The 20,159-nt window shown below is 39.6% G+C and overlaps 1 protein-coding gene across 1 annotated transcript in view; it reads right to left on the bottom strand.

Moving 5' to 3' along the window:
• LOC146772858 (uncharacterized) overlaps positions 1-15,959 on the bottom strand; it is a 71,253-nt gene extending 55,294 nt beyond the window's left edge. Inside the window, exons 1-2 of the mRNA XM_085638173.1 lie at positions 15,869-15,959; positions 15,254-15,586 (exon numbers count right to left, since the gene is read on the bottom strand). Coding sequence (XP_085494299.1) covers positions 15,254-15,586; positions 15,869-15,902 — 367 coding nt within the window. The 5' untranslated portion in view covers positions 15,903-15,959. The remainder of the gene's footprint in view (positions 1-15,253; positions 15,587-15,868) is intronic.
• Between the last annotated feature and the right edge of the window lie 4,200 nt (positions 15,960-20,159).

Raw genomic sequence — 20,159 nt, 5'->3', positions numbered from 1 at the left:
TGACGAGGTGCAAACGCCCAATGATGAAGTATGACACCTCTCGGGGTGTGTGAGGGCATCACGAAGAAAGACCTGTCTTCCACTCTTTACCCCCAACATAAGGTCCACCGACAACCACCTTATCTTCAGAAAACTACTCAAGAATTGGCTCTTCCCCACATAAGCACCATATGCAAAGAGAAATTTACAGCATATCCCTCTATATATAAGCATTTGTTTTCACTATAGATATGTACCTATCTTTGTGTATTGCTTTGTATAAACATGTAAAATAATTATATTGTTGAGAGAGAGAAAAAAAAAATAATAATAATAATAAATAAATAAAAATCATCTTTGGTCTACATGTACATACTTCCATTGTGCATCTATGTACCTTCCATGTACTTGGATCTGTGTGTCTGTTACTTTTCTCCTGAAAAAGCATATCCAATGCACTACCCTATTTCTCATCTTGTGCCTGTATCAATATCTTTAATCTACATATACTTACCTCCTTTATGTATCTATATACTTTCAATGTACTTATGGATCTATATATTTATCACTGTCTTCTAATTTAGCATTTCCAATGCACTACCCTATTTTTCAGCCTATACTTCTCTCAATATATCTTCTAGCCCAACCTTCTGACTCATCTCAAACTTCTTTCTACTACTCTTTCCAATGCACTACCCTCTCTCTCATCCTATACATCTATCAATATATCCTCTACATCCACTCTCTCATTTATCCCAAACCCCATACCATTATCATGATCCCCAAAATAACCCTTTCTAGACTCTCTCCAACTCTACCCCTCTTTGCATCATCTGACACCTCTTTTACTATACCGATCCTCTAAAACAAACCTTTCTAAATTATTCCATCTGACTCCTTCCATCCAAAACTCCTTTGTACTCATCCAAAACCCTCCCCCTACTGCTAAGACCTAAAAAATGTTTTTACAAAAATAAATAAATAAAAAATACAAAACAATCCTTCACTCTTTTATCCCTCCACTATCCTTTTCAATCAAAATTAACAGACTAACATGTTCACTTCTCAAATTCCATATTCAGCTATACTAATTCACCACTAATCCTTTATGGGTTCCAGAGTAGCGTGCTACTCGCCAATAAAGCGTCTCGACACCCCATCAGGGTTACAAGCGCCATATAAATGCAAACCTTTTCCCTTTTCTACCCCTCCCCAACCCTTCTCAATCCAAATAACTGACTAACACATCCACCACTAAAATTACTTTCATGTTTCACCATACTAATTCAACACTAATCCTTATGGGTTCCAGAGTAGCGTGCTACTTGCGCTTCAAAACCCCATCAAGGGTAGCAAGCGCTATATAAATACAAACCTCTTTCCCTCTTCTATCCCGCCACCTACCCTCTCTACCCAAATAACTGAATAACATATTCACTACTCAAATTACTTCATATTTTACTATACGAACTTTCAACACTAATCCTTTATGGGTTCCGGAGTGGCATGCTACTCGCCAGAAAAGCGCTTCAACACCCATCGGGGTAACAAGCGCTATATAAATACAAACCTCTTTTCCTCCTCTATCCTTCTGCTATAATTCCAAATCCAAATAACTGACTAACCCATCCGCCACTTAAAATGTACTTGCATGTTTCACTATATTAATTCAACACTAATCCTCTATGGGTCCCGGAGTAGCGTGCTACTCGCCGAAAAAGCGCTTTGCCGCCTCATCAGGGGTAGTAAGCGCTATATAAATGCAATTACAATACAATACAATACCCTCTCAGACTCTTAAATGGAAGGACATTACCAGTATGATGATAATTAATAAAAATGAGATAATCATTTAACTATATTAGCGCACAGGAAATGCGAATATGTAGGTGAAATATGATCCCTCATGTAAGGCTGGTAGTAAAGACACATCACACATTGTCATCATTGTGATCATCGTGAACAAACCAGTGTACTCACATTGTGCTATATATAATAGTGACTATTGAACACTACCAATACTACATATACCGGTCAGATGAAGGGAACCAGAGCTAGTATTTCAATATGATGTAAAGTGCTGGATCTAGTGAATGCTTGGAGGAATAGCAATCCTAGTGTTCAGGGATACACTTTTTTGCTCCAAACTAACAAACAATATTCTTGAATCCATTTATGCTGAATCAGCAAAGTAATTGCCTCCTCCTGCCAAGCCTATATTCAGCATCTTCTACTATCTGATCACTCGGACATTGCACTAATATGGGAATCTAATAATATCGCTAGCATGAAACAGCGCCCCTGCTCTTTTCCTATAAATTTACTTGAATGTCCTGATTATATCCAGTATCTATAAACGCAAATTTAGGAAATTTATCTCAATTAAACAAGGATCAGCCCACCCATCTATAGTGTGGAACACAATGAAAGCCTATATTAGAGGCATATCACAATCTTTTATTACGAAGATACTAAAAATGACAGGGAAGAAGAAGAATCAGCAAGAAGACAGTTGAGTAGATTAATCTATAGCTCAGATCTTTTCTTGTTCTGATTCAGCACAAGGAACGTATGTACAAAAAAATGGGCTTTCGCGGACATATTTCTGCATTAATAACAGCCAGACATAATTAAATAGATTTTCAGTCCAGAGTTCAGATCTGTGAAATTGGAGAAAAGTCAATGAAAGTATTTGCAGGTCTAAGCTGGCTGGATACTCAGAAAACTATAATTACCCAGATAAAAGATGTAAAGGGGGATATGGACTCAACAGTCTGGAATTCTTTTAATCTTTAAAAGATGCTACTCAGAACTATACCAAGAGGATGCGCGTAGCATTGTGACGGACATTCATGACTATTTAAGGGCTATTGAGCTGCCAACAGTGGAAACCAGTAATAACAAAATACTTGACGCAGACTTTACAGTAGAAGAAGTCATAACCACCATTGTCAATTTATCGCTTGGGAAGAGCCCAGGTCCGGACTATATCCCAGCCGAAATATACAAGATTTTGACTAGCATAGTGTCTACAATTTCTGTTAAAGAGAATCCTACTCTGGATGGCACTCCCCTTTCCTGGTGCGATGTCATAATAACATATTTTAAAATAAAGACAAGGACCTTCTGGGGTGCAATGCATATCATCCTATATTGCTGCTCAACACTGACTCTAAGATTTATACTAAACTTTTGGCTAATAGGATTAACAAAATTATCCATAGGCTAACATCAGCTGAGCAGCATGGATGTATTGCTTGCAAATATATCTTAAATCTTATAATACATTTAATAGACAGAACTGACACTTTAGGGGAGCCAGTAAATATAATTTTATTCAAACCTGAAAAGGCATTTGATTGGGTCTCTTGGCAATTTTTATGGACTTGTGAAAAGAATATAATATTAGACCTCAATTCATCAAATTGATTCGAGCAGTATACCGAACACCCAAAGATCAAATACATATACAACAAGAATTGACCTCATTCATCCCAATTACGCTTGTCACCCTTCAAGGCTGTCCACTCTCACCAGTCCTGTATGCTGTATACATTGAGCCAAATGTTAGGTATTTATGGAAAAATATACCAAACAATCCTAATATATCTCTAGCATCTACCCTCGCCGATGATGTATTGGCATTTTCACATTGTATTAACCCTACTCTGAATATTATTGAAAAAGCAGCCCTTCAATTTGGCTACAAATTAAATTCTCATAAAATGCAACTCGTATTTGCAGCCGGGGCTACTAGCCAAGATGCACTAGTGGTTACAAGAGCTAAATATCTGGGTATCACTATTGCGTCTACTTAAAAGATTCTGCTTTGAATATAATTATATTTCACTGTCACAGCAGATAAAGGCTTTACTGACCAAGTGGATGCATTTTCTTTCCTATTTCTGTAATTAGGCAAATTAATTCAGTTTAAAGGAATTTCCTAACAGAAATTTGATAATTCCTCTTGGCATTACCCCTCTACATTCCTAATAAATATTTGAAACTGCTAGATTCTATTGAATCCACATTTTTCTGGAAAGGGAAGAAAGAGCGAAGGCAATTACGTTTCTAAAGCTTTCTATAATGAGAAGGGGCTGAGCACTCCCCAACTGGTGATTGTATTATTGGGCAAGTATTGGTAATTGCATTAAGATGTTGTAGGATCACAGTTCAACAAACTGGCTTAGTGCAATATCCATTAACAATAATCCGACCATTATTCAAGGGGCAAGTTCCACAATGAGAAATTCTTCAAGAAAGTCAGACTGAAAACTACCAGAGCTCTAGCAAAGATTTGGGCGGACAAAATAAAACTTGTGAAAATTCTGGGAATACATGCATATACCTTCCTAATGGATAACCCCAAATTGCTTTACATCTTCGAACTTTGGCATCTGGCATTAGGCCAGGATTAGGTATTCAGCAGATTTATTTGATGATCAGAAGTTAAAATCTTTTTTAATGAAATTTGGATTTATAGCGCACGCTAATACCCGGAGGTGTCTAGGCGTGGCGGTTCCCCATGATGCACTAACAGAGAGGGTATTTATGATACTGTAATGGGCTAGTTGTTAAAGAGCTGAGTTTTCAAAAGTCTACGAAATGCCAGTAAGTTGTTTTCTGCCTTGAGTGCCAGTGGGAGGGAGTTACACAATCTGGCTGTGCCTGAAATAAAACCTTTCCCCCCAAAGAGGCCGTTTTGGCCCTGGGGATTATCAGATTTGCAGAGATCGCAGAGCGGAGCTGCCTCTCTGGAATTTACCACTTGAACTTGTTTGCGAAATAGTCGAGGCCAAGGCCAGATCTACAGATGGAATTTTCAGTACTTCGAAATTAATTTTTTACATATCTGAAGATTGCAACCTTTTACTCAGGAGCATGGCTAGCTTAATAATACCACCGATCCAGTCTGACTTTGCTCAAATGCTTTGTAGCCCTCGTTCTACTATCTCTGAGACATATTGCTGCTTAATGCAACATCAAAAGGATGATTAAGGATTATGGACAGACAAGTGATCAATAGACTTAGATGAGATTGTTACAGAACGAGAGGTGGCTGATAGTCTTGCCACTTTTGCAGAATTGATAAACCTACTATATTACGAGGTCAAGTTTATCATACTGTATTTGATTTTTATATTATTCCTTCCAAACTCTGTAGATGGCACAACAAACCTAACTGCTGCACACAGTGTTGTACTGTAGCTGCTAATAATATCCACATGTTCGCTAACTGTCAGAAATGTAATGAAGTTTGGGCCTCGATCTCACAGCAAATAGCCTCTATACTACAAACAAGGGTCTTACTCTTACAGGAGTTAGAGTAGAAGATTGGGTTTTCTGTGTATTGACTATTTCCAAGATTATGATTGGTGTCCCTGAAGGCGCTAGCTCCATTATAAAGCACATCATCAACAAAGAAGTTAGAAAAAGCCACCACAAAAGAAGGTGCATTTAAAAGGACCTGGCCCCTCGAGTTCCAGCATAAAACCATAACGTTGTGAGAAACAGATACGGGATGCGGATCGAGTCGATATATAATTAACATTTCTTTGTACAATGAGAAGAATAAATACAAGTTTGCCTAAGAACTGATAGTGTCAGACAATCTCTGATTTTTATGAAAGGAAGCCATACATCCAAGTGCTTCAGGATTTTAAGGTGCAACCATATAAGTGCAACTTAAAGAGAGTTTCCTATTACTTTGTCTTGATAAAGATGGGATATTAACAGTAATACCATCGAAACGCGTCGACGCAATATCCACACAATTCGTGAAGGCCACTGGATCTGTAGATATTATAAGAAATTGTCTTCCATCAGATTCCAGGATAAATGTGCTTAAAACGAATGTGTTACACTGAATGACAAAATGTACTGTCTGTTTTGTTTGTCTCTTCATTTTTAAAGCATGTGTTTTTCTTACTGTGTAAGGATTTTGGGAGTGCATGAGGCTCTTTAGATCTATTGTGTGTATCAATTTTAACAATTTCTGTGTATGTAAAGTCATAAACAGGTTTATTTTATTGTATTAAATGTTTTGCTAATTTTATATAATTAAATCTGATCTTTATACTAAGAATTGAAATATTTTCGCATTCTTACGTTGTTTATTTTAAGGTGTGTAGATTAGGACTATGTCCATTTGCATCTCTAGTTGAATGGTGAGGTGATTGTTGTTGTTTTGCCTCTACTTTAACAACTATTTACTTGTGACAGTACCCTATCCCCTTGGCTTGCTTGTAAAGGGGTCCCTCTCTCCTAGTACATACCTAAATAAAAAACAACCAAAACAAATTGACTATTCTGAAGTGTCCAAAAAATTCTGAACTCCAAATGTCTTTAGCAAGACTTCCTATGTATGCAAATAGGAAGTGAGAACTTTTGATACAAATGCCCCAATTATGATGAGAGTCGGAAAGTTTCTGACAGCAGATCGGAGGCTTTCTGAGCCTCATCGCTGTTTCAGTGTCATACGCTGCATTTCAATGCAGGCAGTTGAAACTAAAACCGACCGGTCATTCCAGCTGGATTCGCCAGTCAGAGACCGGTACATAATCCCAATGGACGGCGTTTCCACCGTTGGGATTACGATGGCGGTTTTCGACAGGCTTTCCATGTTGGGGTTTCCCAACTTGAAAAGCCTGTTGGAAAGTGGCATTGGGGGTCCCTATGGTGCCCCCTTCACCATATGGCCTCTGGTTGGGGGCAAAGGAGGCACCTATGGTACCCCCTGTGAATCCCAGGACCGTGTGTCACGGTGCCTGAAACACGGTGCAGGGATTCACACAAACTCCCATTTCCCAAAGGCGAGCTTGTGCTACGGCCGGTTTACAGCCGCAGTTCAAGCTCCCACAGGAAAATGGGAATTTTGCAGTGTAACTAGGTATGCGGAACCGCCAACCAATGGTCGGGTGGTTCCCAAACTGATACGGTGTCAGGCGGACGCAACTCCACCCAAAATCGTAATAAGGCCCAAAATGTTTCAGCACAAGTTGTGTAGGTACATATTCTATACAGGCCAAGCTCCATCTTTACAACTTTCAATGGAAGCTTACAGCTTCCATTGAAATCCCTTAGATGTGATAAACTACAATTACATTTTTTTGTAGTGTGTGAGCATTACCATTTTATATTCTCCAGTTTAGGGAGCAGATTTACTATCAGTTTACAACTGATTTGTGTCACAAAGGTTAGCAGACTGGTGCAAAATGTTTATTTGAGATTTACTTTCCATCTCTAAACTTGTTTTTGCACTGGATCGATGCCAGAAAGAAAGTAGACAGGCCATGTAGCCACTCATGGTTTTTGAAGCAAAGCCCTGGTTACTAACAATGGTAGACAGGGTTTTGCACCCAAAAATAATGACTCTTTGAGGCGCAGGTTAAAAAGGTGAAAGGTTTTTCTTTCTCCAAACATGTCTGTCTTTGCATGTGTGATGCATTGTACAGCACACATCCAAAGTGGGAAAAGTTTTAAAGTTTGTCTAGGCATTGTATTTTGTCCGGGAATGGTATCCATCTAGTACAAAACCTATGATAGACCTGACACCATAGTGCAAAAATGTGTGTGTGGCTCTATAATGCCTCACTGCACATCAGCTGTAGGGCGAGAGCCGTAGAGTGCCATATCTTAGTTGATATGGCGCTGTCCTTCTCTCTAAATTACACTCAATGCAGCAACTTTGGCTGCTGCAATGGCTTGTGAGAGTTTTTTAGTAAATGCACCCCTCAGTTTTAAGGGATATTGTCTATTGATAACTTACGAAATCACTAGATCAAATGCATTCCTTCTATGTAGTCGTTGCTGATTAGATTAACTTTAGGCATTTGTGGTTTTATATAGTACATGTTTTATGGCTTTCAAGGCTAGCTGAATACACTATATCCCATCAAAACACATTGGTCATAGAGATTTTGCTGCTCTTCCTTTTCCCCTAAAAATAAATACTTTGGACAATAGCTGAACAGGCACATTCGCTGTCCTTCTCGTAAGAAACAATTGTACTCATTTTTAAGTTTTTTTATTTTTTATCTGTCTGTTTTGTGGTCTTAAGCAACGCCTCAATGGCAGAATGAGTACTGCAGAGCTTTTCAGAAAATGGAAGGCATAAGAATACTGTAAACGTGGACATGGATACGCAGCACAAAATCAAAGTTACAGGTATATAATTAAGTTGGCTAGGATATATTTAGCAATAATTTACATATATCCAGAAAATGAATTACCTAGACTAATTGGGCCTGATTCGCAAAGGGCCTCCGCACTTGTGGCAGAGGCCCTGTGGTAGTGGGGGGGGTGAAATATCCACGATGAGAATTCTCATGGCGGCGATTCCGCCCTGAGTGCGGAGACTCCCTTATGACTGCGGGAGCCTCTACCACGAGTGCGGAGGCCCTTTGTGAATCTGGCCCATGATATGAGAGTACTGCCAGAAAATGATGAAACAATATTACATATGTAGGTATGTCATGAGTATAGTTGGAAGATACTAGCTGAAGAGAATAAATATACAGAGTCGGCAGAAAACACAGTAAAGTGACAGCTAAGTAGAATACAGAGGTGTCTAGGGCATATTGTGTCTCTAGCAGGAAATAATTTAATTTAATTTAATTTCTATTAGCAGGAAATAATGATTGGGAGGAATTACCTCATGTAGTGTGTGAGGTGAAAAGTTGTGTTTCCCTAGAATCCCTAATCCTTTCTGCTCACAGTCACATTATGTGAGATTGGACAGACTCAATGTCTAAATTGACCAGGCCATCCGATCAATAGTTCTTTGAGATTCTTTATCTTCTATGCAGGAATTTGCCTTCCTTGCAGTGTTTCTTTGGACAGATGTAGTTACTAATAGTCCCACCGTGAGGGTTGGGTTTGGTCTTCTTAGGGATTGTGAACTTTTCAAATTATTGTTAAATTGATTCTGGATCACTACAGGCCGGTTTCTTTTCTCTGTTGATATGACTGGATGTGTAACACGTTATCCTCCTGAATTAATGGACCACTGACCAGGAAACTCTTCATATGGCATTATATGAGCTCAACAAACCTATAGGCAGCAGAATAAAGATATCTCTTAGCAGATTGTCTTGCAATATTTTGTTCTGGGAAATCATCCCTAATTGATTATAGCTAAATAATTGAACATAGTCATATTGAAAAGAAACAGCCACCGTTCCAGGTGGCGTTTACTTTATGGAAATACTGTTGAACATGAATACTCGGGCCCTAAATAAGAGCGACATATCCAGCCCATTATGAGCCAGCCCCTGCGGTCATTACATTAAAAAATAAGGAATTACCAAAGTTGATCCCAGTAATTCAAAGTCTGATAACCTCAGTAGTTTTTCATTTCTTCCTGGACTTTCACTTAGAGATGTCTGCTGTTTTCAGCAGATTGAACCTTCGTACAAGGGTAAAGAGATCTGAAATGTTCCCAAGGATCTTATTGGATACCACTCTTAATGTGTGCCATAGAAATTTGATATGGCTATGGTACTTTTTTGCTGGGCCTTCTTTAAGCCTATTTGTTTATTGATGTACTTTGAAATAGGTGTATTCAGTGTTGCCAAAGAAATAAGTAACTTCCTACTAACAGGAAACTATGGGACTTATTTCAACGACTACCAACTGCTATCGCAGTGGTCAGGAGACCGCCCGACAAACAGTCCGCAGTCTGACCACCGAATTTGGATGGGACCGCTATGCTGGCGGTCAGAAAGTGCTATGTTTACAAATGTCGGCTTATGCAGCGGCCCAGGAAAAGGACCGTAGTGTAAACATAGCACTTGTGAACATCCATGCACCGTGTGCCACGGTGCATGGATGTATGTGAGGGCACTACATGTGCCCCCGGAGCAAATTTGCAGTGTCCCACGAGGAACAGGGGCCCTGTTTAGGGGCCCACAACGTAAGTTTCTGACAGCCTGAAAAGGCTGTCGGAAAGGGACATCGTAATCACGACGGCGGTGCCTGCCTCAGCACTGCCTCTTGTCAGGACTACAATTTCAATCGCCGCCACATTGGGATCTGAGATCCTGGCGGGAGCAGCAGCCTTCCCTCCGACAGCTTGTGGTCCAACCGCCAGTGTTGTAATCCAGTGGTCGGACCGAAGGGCTGTCTGTTGGTGGGACCGCCACAAACGGCCTGCCGCTTGCGGTCCCACTGACATTTAAATAAGCCCCTATGTGCCTGCAGAGGACCCTGCAGAGAGGAAACAATGTTGGATTCACTCATGATGGAACCGAGGCGGTGGGAACTATCTGTACATACTCTGCAATATATTGTTTTGAGTGAGGTATGGTTTTGGAAAAACATGTTACCTTGAGCCTGATATACTGAAATATTTAATAAAAAATTCACTATTTTTAAACTCTGGCTCGAGATCTTGACCTATTAGATAAATTAAGCTATGCAGAGACCTTCCACGGGACCTGTATTGCACCTACTTCGTGCCAACAGATGTGGTTAAAGCTCGTGTTGCAAAGCTGCATTTCACTCTTTGATCTGCTATGTGGGGCACTATGAAAGCACAGCTGGGCCTGGCTGGTCTGAAAGGATCAAAACACAACGTTGTGAAAGATTCAGGTTCTTAGCTGAACAAGATATACCTGCATACTACTTTAGACAATACACGTTAAAGACATATGTGACCCCTGTTTAAAGACATATGTGACCCCTGTTTCTGGATTAAAAAGGATTGACAACCTCAGATGGTCAATGCCATCGATTAGGATTCATACAAAGCATCAATGTTCATCAGAGGGAAGTGTCAATCTCTGAAAGTATCACTCGTCCAACTGATTGAACATGCATCCAGAGGGATTAAACAGCTACAAATATCTTGATGTAGGTCAGTCACTACTTGAACTGCAGTCGGTGAATATAATCCATAGGAGCGCATCAACCGGAAGAAGACAACTTTCCTCCTTGAATGGAAGACAGGAGTCTACTAACAAATGTGTATACTTGACATCACAATGTTCTTCATCATGTTCCTTATCACATTTGCTTCCTTCATCTCTTCAGGGGCCAGTACAGGTTTGCCTTTTTCAATGCATTTTTTTTATTTAACTTCTAGTTTGTTCTTTATTTTTACATGGTTTATGGGTCTATTTTATTCGTTTTTAAGAAGCAGCGTTTTGTTCAGTTTCATGGTTGTATAATTCTTCTCTGCTCAAAAACAAACTCAGGTATTTTGCACACTGAACACTGCACAAATACGGGTGAAACTGGCAGGACCAGTGAACAAAGCGCCTAATTAATTCACACAGTGATCAAGAGCTAAATTGTGCATATGTTGGTATGTGTTTCTCTCAGTTGGTTAGTGCCTGCATGCAGATTGTGAAATAACTAAATCCATTAAGGTCTTGCCTATATCGTACATATGAAAAATATAACCACATTGATTAATCTCCAATCAGATGTTCATACATTGAACTGTTTAAATATAGCGTTATAATTTCCTGCCAAAAGCTCTAACATTTGTTAAAGGCCCTCTCATAGACCCTCTCCCTAAGTTATGTACCCGAGCAGTAGAAGGATGCTACTTGTTGGGCCAACCTTGACTTTTTTTTCTATTCTTCCAAGATATCCATCACATTGTGGTAGAATCAACCTCGTGGTTATCTTGAAAGTATTAAAAACAAATTTCCCATCTATCATGTGAAACCTGGGTAAAGAAATGTCTCTGGGATTTAAATGGTATTCCTTGGAAGAACCATCAAGTGGTCAGATCAGGTTGGACATTGTTGAACAGTTCAGTTCCTGCGCGGCTATGGTGGTCGCTTAAAAGTACTATAGACTTTCATGGGCGTCAGTTACAGGGAGCAGGTATAGCACTTCCTACTCCTGGCTGGGCTTGAATTACCCCATGTCACTGTGCTTGCTCCCAGTGCTTAATTTGTAAAGAAATAAGTGCCAGGGCTCCTGTCTGGAGGCCACCGCAGCTTGTACCACATATTGCCCCTGCGATGCTGCCAATGATAGTAACAACACAACTACAAACCATCACACATGTACAAGTGTGACAATTCCAGGCCCCTAAAGCTATAAGAATAGTTTGGGCGGCAGGTAATAGTAATTTTTAATTATGTAGCATTAATCCTGAACTGTAGTTGTGGTCATCTCTAAATTACCTAGACAGTGCCGCCTTGTGGCAGACTGTTACAAGTGTCGGTGCTGACAATTAAGTGCTGGTGACGAGCACTGGAAACCACCAGCTCAAATTAAGCACTGCTTGTTCCCCAGCTCTCTAGAGTCATTAAATCAGCAGGTTTCTCATAGCTCCTTGTAGTTTCTGTAGTTTCCTGTTTCCCCAACTGGCCATTCTTCTTCTACCACAGCAGCATCGAACTAAAGGCGTCTGAGTGGACACCAAGGAGGCAAATGGGCAACCATGGGATGTTCTCCCATAGAGACCATGATTCACATGTTGCTGAATGAGCATCAGTGCAGCCATTGGATTGGCAGAAGGAATGAAGCTTGGTCTTCTTTCAATGTGATTGTGAGTACAGCCCTTAAAACCACCTTGCGATAGATAGTTCTGATCAAGGTGAGAGGAAGATAAGAAGGCCGAAGGGGGCATGAAATGGAAAGAGGAACCAGAGAGAGAGAGAGAAATAAAAAAAGGAGTCAGTATTATCTCATGTGGAACGGTTGCTTCTGCATCACACATGCCACACTTGGACTCCTCCAAAGCCCTGCAATGGAAGGACAGAGGGGAGGAGCCTGGGTGAGAGAAGTAGGGAATAGGAGAAACAGGAGGAGGAAACATGATCTTTATTGGTTCTTGAGAGATTGTTAGAGACACCATCGAAAGGCTAAGACAAATGTGTTAAGAGAAAAAACAATGTTCATTGTGTTTTGGCAGTGGCCGAAATAGACAGCCTACTATGCCAACTATCAATACACACGAAGGGGTGTATTAATAATGCAACTGGACCACCCAGAACGTCGCTTTAGGGCTCACAAGGGATAAATACCCCTACAGTACAATGCAGTATGTATCAATGCAGTTACAGTCAATTTTGTAACATATGTTTGTATTACTTAGAAAAATATATTGATTTCTTGACCAAGTTAAGGTCTAAGAGGCTTTGGAGTATCTCCCTATAGGCAGTTCGTAAAGCAGATGGTGCACAATTAATGTAAACAGGTTACTACTTTTTTCCCGAAATTCAATTTTTCATATATTTTGTTACAAATAACTTTCAAATCTTCGCCCACGGTGTTCATGTGTCAAGAACTCATATTGGCGATTACAGGTTACTCCGTGGCATGTTCAGAGCTACATAGTAGTTAAAATTCATTTTGTCAATGATAGCTGGACATTAGACAAGTGTCAAAATGAATGTCTTTAAAAAAGCAGTACTTTGTCAAGGGGTCAAAAAGAAATCGTCTATTCTTTTAATACTGTTTCATCTACCTTTGTGCTGACTCAGATTTATTATCGCAAGGTTTTTAAATCCATGTCGTACATAAACTAGTTCACATTTACATCTGGTCTTTGTTCAACGAGCGCAAAGTCTTCACCCTTTGAACAATTGTCCTAGCTTTCGCTTGTCCTTCATCTGAGCTCATTTTCACTTAAATTGGGTACTCTTAATTTCATTGAGACCCCTTTTCAGATGGCCCTGAAACATTTCAACTTACAGGGGCATTTGGAACCTGGCGGGCGGCCTGCCAGGCCGCCCAGTCAGAGGAGTTGGCTCCGAGTCCCTTCGTGGAGAATTGCCAGTTATATAATATAATATATCTAAGGCTCCCTGTTTTCAGTTTTTAAGGATTTTTACAGATAAATACAGAGAGAAAACAATAAGTTTTCTGTCTGCATTTATTTTTTTAAAGAGGATAAATACAGAAAATTGTGTTGCTTTTAAGTGACTCTCCATGCTGTCTTTCATGAATTATAGCCCAACAGATGAGCAGATGGACAGTTTTGGAAATTAAAAAACAGGATGAAATTTCTTTAAATAAAGGCATGTGTCAATATACATTTGTGGTACAATGCTAGAATTTACGAGTGGATGTATTGTTATGTAATATTTGGCAGCTTAAATAGCTAAAACACGACAGACATCAAAGTATGAGTCTGCGTCTATCAGTTAAATAAATATGGAAATGGACAGCTTTACAACTTCATTTATAGGCAAAACACAAAATATCTATGGATAAATACAGGCGGAAATGTTAAAAAAAAAAAAAATACCATAAAACCGGGAGCCCAAATTTTATCCCACCTATTTGGGAAAACAAAGTCCCTGTACATCAGGACCATTAAGATTATGTTTTTCAAGAGGGTTGACCTGACGAAACTTAACGTGGTATGCAAAATGTATCACACCTTGTAATTACAGGGTCGGAAAGCATTTACATAGCATAATTTCTCGCCTTGCGTAACCAGGGGATAGCGCATGGGTCAGACAAAATCTTGACACTCGTAATGAGGGCCTTAACATTTACATATTGAAAATGTTCACTATGTGTAATGTGAAATTTCCACAGAGGAAGATGCTAGGGTTTCTAAAGGTAAAGTTCTAAGCCAACTCAGTGGCTCTGCAAGTTAATAGTCTGCCACTGGCACTTTGGTTTCATGTGCAGACCATTGGTTTACATCACAATTTTGCCAATTTAGCCTTTCATCCTCCTGAGGCCTATAAATCGAGTTTCATTCAATAGGGTGATAATGACACCTGTGAAATGGCAAAAACTGACACTAAAATAAATGATCATTTTCAGTCAAATAGATTGTGGTGTTAACTGCTTTTTATAAACCTGGACCTGACTTATTTAAACATTTGAAGTTATCTCAAACTCCTCACTACACAGTGGTTTTGATTTAGACAATTTATGAGAATGAGAATAAACTATTTCCAGCCACAATAGCGTTTTAGTGGCTTTTATGCTTAACTATAATATCAATTTCCTTCCAACGCAGTCACAAATTCCAGGGCAGTTGTCGCCAAAGTGCACCCCTGACATTTTCTTATAGAGTGACTGTGTTCATATACATAAGATAAGCGTTGTTCTGAGTTCATCAATAAATGGGCTCAAGGGTAAAAAGCCGGTTTTCCCAAATTTATAATGGTGTTTATTAAACTTTTTGGCAGATTTTTAGTTTTTGTCTTAAGATGACAGCATCAGTATAAGATGGAAATTAACGTCTTTGTTTTTCTTGCCCTTCCTATTTTGAAATATCTCAATAATGTATGGTTACAGTAATGATTTATCACAGACCAAAACAATGTAAAAAAATCATTGTAAGTCTTACCTCCCACTATGAGTGTGGATCCTTTGGCAAAATGTAGCTTGTTCAGGACTGGATACGAGCAGTAATAGGCGCCGCTCTCATTCCGCTGCATGCTGTAGATTTCCAGGGTCGCGCGGCGGGGTTCAGATCTACAGAGATATTTTCCTTCCCTCTTGCTATCCTGACAGTTCACAATAAATGTGACCGTCTCCTCTGCTCCCCTCCAGAACCAGTTGACTCTATGTCCTCCATCCTGGTTATCTGCAGTTAAAAAGCAGGAGATCTTGGTGGTATCATCGATGGTAACGAACCGGTACCGCTCCGTCTGATACAGGCACAGATGGACCCCCAAGACTGTGAGAAGAAAGCAGAACATATAATGTTAATATTGGTGCCCTCAATACCCTTCAGGAGCAACACCTGCTTTGAGCCATTTGAAGCCCACCCTATCTATCACTGGTCCTGCTCTGACACTGAATAGTTATAAAGAATGGGTTTGTAGCTATTTACCTAGAATTTTTCATTTCAAAATAAATTTGCTTAGATAAAATTTAATTAAAAAAATGTAAGACTTGACCAAAAGATATAACGGTAAATATTTTACATTGTCCTGTTATTGGTCAATGCCGTTCTTACCCTTAGCAAAGAGCACAAAATATCTGATGAACATCTCTGCTCTTCAAGAAACAAGTAGACATCAAATGGTGATGCTTTCTCATCGGTGACTAGCTGTGGAGACTGGTGGCGGAGCTCTTAAACTACTCAGACCCACCCACACAGGATGAAGCAGTGGGGGCGATCAGGCGGCAATCACTTCTAGAATGTTTTTATCGTCAGGGATGTGTTAAATCCTTGTTTGTACTGAATGATTCTGGTAAATTGACGACAGGGTGAGATGAGGTCATTAAAAAAAATGGAAGCAATGCCTTACATCTAGGCATTGGCAAAACATTAACATTTTAAAATCTGAAAAATAAATGTTTTCCATTAGACATGCTTCGACAAATTAATTTGAATTTTTTTTTTGTATGCAATAACATCACTAAGATAACCGAGAAATACTGTATTGCGTTTTAATATTTCACTCAAGCTGAAGCTGAAGGTGTAGATCCAACAAGTTATTTATTTCACAAAAATCCAAGCAGTGGGCCAAGGAGCCAGTGATTGGCTTACAGTAGGACCTGCCAGGTATGAAAAATACTAAATATGGGGCCCCTGCAGATTATGAGCTTGGGGCCGGAGTCTACAATATCTCATTGGACTTGAGCTGATTGGTGGCCCCCTGATGGAATGGAGCCCCTGAAGGGTTGCCTGCCCCCCCCCCCCCCCCCCACGCAGTGGCTGCAGGGGCCTGCGTTACCCCCCTGAAAGAATACAGAACACAGATCTTGAGCAAAAATTACATTTAAGATTGTTTATAATCTTTTTGTGACTATTTTTTATTAACTCAGCCACTCTCTCTTTCCAAAGTGCTTAAAAACTCGTTCACAACCCGGAGGTGGCACCCTTTTATATAATTCCGAAACTGAAAATGTGTTTTTTGTTGTTTTTTTAAGCACCCACGAAATGCTGTGAGTGAAAAAAGTGTCTCATCAACAACACCATATTGCACGGGAAACTGTAGAAGGATCATAGCTCTGTTACTCCCCTAGCTCGCAGGAAATCGATATATCTTTAAAAGTTACCTTAATAGCAGAAACTTTTCAAGTCACTTCATTTTCTACAGCATGCAATTGTACAAGTCTACACCTCTTACATATATGCTTCCAACTACAAAAATGAAGAAGGCAAAAGTAAACTGTTACCACGTCTTTACCCGATGACACATTTAATTGTATCTTTAAAGATACATGTAATTCTATAGTGCTTAGGACCCCTGAGGTGGCATTGAAGCGCTTTTTCGGCGAGTAGCACGCTACTCCAGAACCAAAGATTAGCAGTTTAGGTTAGTGCAATTTCTTCTTCTAGTGCATTAGCTGATTTAGGATTGTTCTCTTAATTTCCAGTGTGTGTAGTAGAGTTTGAAGTAGGGATAGAATGATGGGAATGATTTTGAAATGGGGGCCACCGCTAGATAGTTACAATTAGGATTGTGTTTCCATAAAAAAATGCATTTTTCTGTGTTGCTAATAAGTTTGGTGCCGTTTGATGATCTCCACAAACTTTCCAAAAAAAGTGTACTTTTTGCATAGATTATTCGTAGGAATATATATATATATATATATATATATATATATATATATATAGTTAATTCAACAACACATTTTTCATTATACAGACACACTGATTATGCTTGGTAAAGTTTTGTTTTCTTGATTAAACCCCTTTCAATAAATACCCATATGCACATTGAAGCGTCACCATTTACAATGTCTGCTGTCCACATGTATCTTGTGGTACATTTTTTATGGTTTCAATTAGCTGTAAATTAAGTTATATATACACAAATACAAAATATATGCATATTATTTATTTTAGTTATTAGTAGCAGGCATAATCCTCGATATATGTACTTATATGTACATAGAGGCAGCAATTTTGATTCGGTCTGATATACACATGTATTTTGTAGTGTAATATATAATTTTTCCGTTATATAAATGTATCAGCTTATAACAGGATGCATAGTTCAATGACATGTACTTGTATAACAATAGCTCTTTTCCATACTGTGGCAAGTATAGTTTGTCATGTATGAGTATGCTGTTTTGGTACATTCTTGAGTTGTGAGTATAGTCGTCTTGTAGAGACGAGCCAGCACTTGGTTAGTCTTCTGAAGTGACTATGGATCTTATGTTTAGGGGCAGGGAATCAGGGCCGAACTGGGAACCCAAAGCACCCCAGGCAAATTTGGTCAGACCAGCCCCATACGGTGCTTAGCAGGTAAGCGTAGCAAGCGAGCCTGACCACTACAAGGGGACTTGGTCGGGGGGGGGGGGGGGGGGGTTCTCCCCTCCAAAAAGTATTTGGGAAAAACTGGCAAAAATGGAGTACAACACATATTTCAATATATATGTAATTGCATTTGTCTTTAAAGCATAGTTAATGATGACCTTAGAGTGCATCAGCTTACAGCAATCTTTATTGGGGCTCTTCAATGATTACTTCACCATCATCCTCCAACAGTGCCCCTCATCTCTCCATAGGCTCTCTCTAACATGTATTTCATCTGTTTTATAGCACCTTTCATACCAGTGTAGGGGAGAGGTCAGAGCATTTTACATCACATACACATTCAGAGTCAATAAATCATACATGTGTAAATCAGTGTATAGAAAATGTTACTTCAGACAAAGGGGACTACATGGTGTAGGATTCACAAGTCATCTATACTAGTAGGCATTTTCTAACCATGCTTGGTCTAGAGAAGCACAAACTCAGGATTCAGAATGTAACACAGTGGATAGGGTTGACTTTACTAACAAGAATGTATTTCTACCCAAACAGCCCCCTTTTAGCAAGATCAGGTTAATGAAAACTGGGATAAAAAAACATAACTTTCTAACCTAGATTATGATTGTAACTTATGAACTACACAGTGACAAAGTGATCTCTGTGACAAAAGCAGCAACCCACTGAGCTATGCACATGAAATACTGTTCTGTGATCTGCATAGTAAATTATCTGTACAGCAGGCATATTAACCCTCTGCATTACCTCAGAATGAATTAAAACTGCCCCTTGACAAAACTTCGATCTCTCTCCAGCAGGTACCTTAATTACCAGATTTATTTTGGCACTTGTATTGTTGCTTGAAAGTTGTTGGCTATACAAGGAACTCTGTAGTACTATTAAAACTGCTCCACTGCTACAAAACCGGCCCCTAGTAACAAAAGCGGGCACCCAACCCTTCCAGCCTCCCGGGGAAACGCCCGATGTATGGTACAAACAGTCTAGCCTTGCAGGGAAATCCATAATTTGGCTGTTTGAACAGAGACCTGTTCCCCCCATGGTTTTGTTATCTATGTAGGAATTAGGAGGCGAGGAGCAATTCTTGAGCATAGGTTCCATTGTAGTATGTATTTGTTGATAAAGAGTAGTCCCTTGACATCTATTTCTTTGTGTGTGAAACAAAGCAGCTTGAAGAAGGATCTTCTGGAAACTGGTAACCAGTGTAGTGCCCTCAAGGCAGGGGGGATATGTGGTTGTGGCTTTACATGTAGGAGGAGTTTTGGGGCAGGGTTCTGAATTTCATGTAGCCTTCTCATAGTTGCCAAAGTTGAGCCACAATACAGACCATTAGCGTAGTCCAGTTTTAATAGGACAAGAGAGATGGTAGCATGAACCTTGTGTGGGAATCCTGGGTGCTGGAAAATGTGTTGCAGTGTTTTCATTCTGAGAAAGCTTGATTTGTCTACCTTATCTACTTGTAAATTCATTGACAGTCTGGTGTCCATGGTAATTCCAAGGTTCTTTATCACCTTAGATATTTTAGGATGATGTCCCAAATCTCCAGGCCAAGTGCAGACTGAGTCATAGGCTTTCCACTTGGCACAGGTGAGTATATCGGTTTTGGAACCATTCAATTTGAGGAGGCTCCATATCATCCATTGATCAATGGCTCGGACGCAATCAAAGAGTTTGATGTTTTAATGTCCTTTCCAATTTCAGAAGTATCTGTGTGTCTTCTGCGTAGTTATAGCAGGTGATGTTAAACTCATTGATCAGATCGGTTAATGATTTCATGTTGATGTTACAAAGCATGGGTGAGATAAATGAGCCTTGAGGAACTCCTGTTTTAATCTTGTATGGTTTAGAAGAGAATGGAGGTTATGTATAATATTTGTTCTGTTATGTAGGCAGGGTGTGACCCAAATGAAAGCTGTGCCCTCTACTCTGGCTTACTTAAATCTTTGGATCAGTGCATAATGATCCACTGTGTCAAAGTCTGCTGAAAGGTCCAAGAGGAGAAGGGTAGCAGCTCCAT

The sequence above is a fragment of the Triturus cristatus genome, chromosome 12, assembly GCF_964204655.1.
Source record: "Triturus cristatus chromosome 12, aTriCri1.1, whole genome shotgun sequence".
Taxonomy (NCBI): Eukaryota; Metazoa; Chordata; class Amphibia; order Caudata; family Salamandridae; genus Triturus; species Triturus cristatus.
This window is presented reverse-complemented; position numbering and strand designations above follow the sequence as displayed.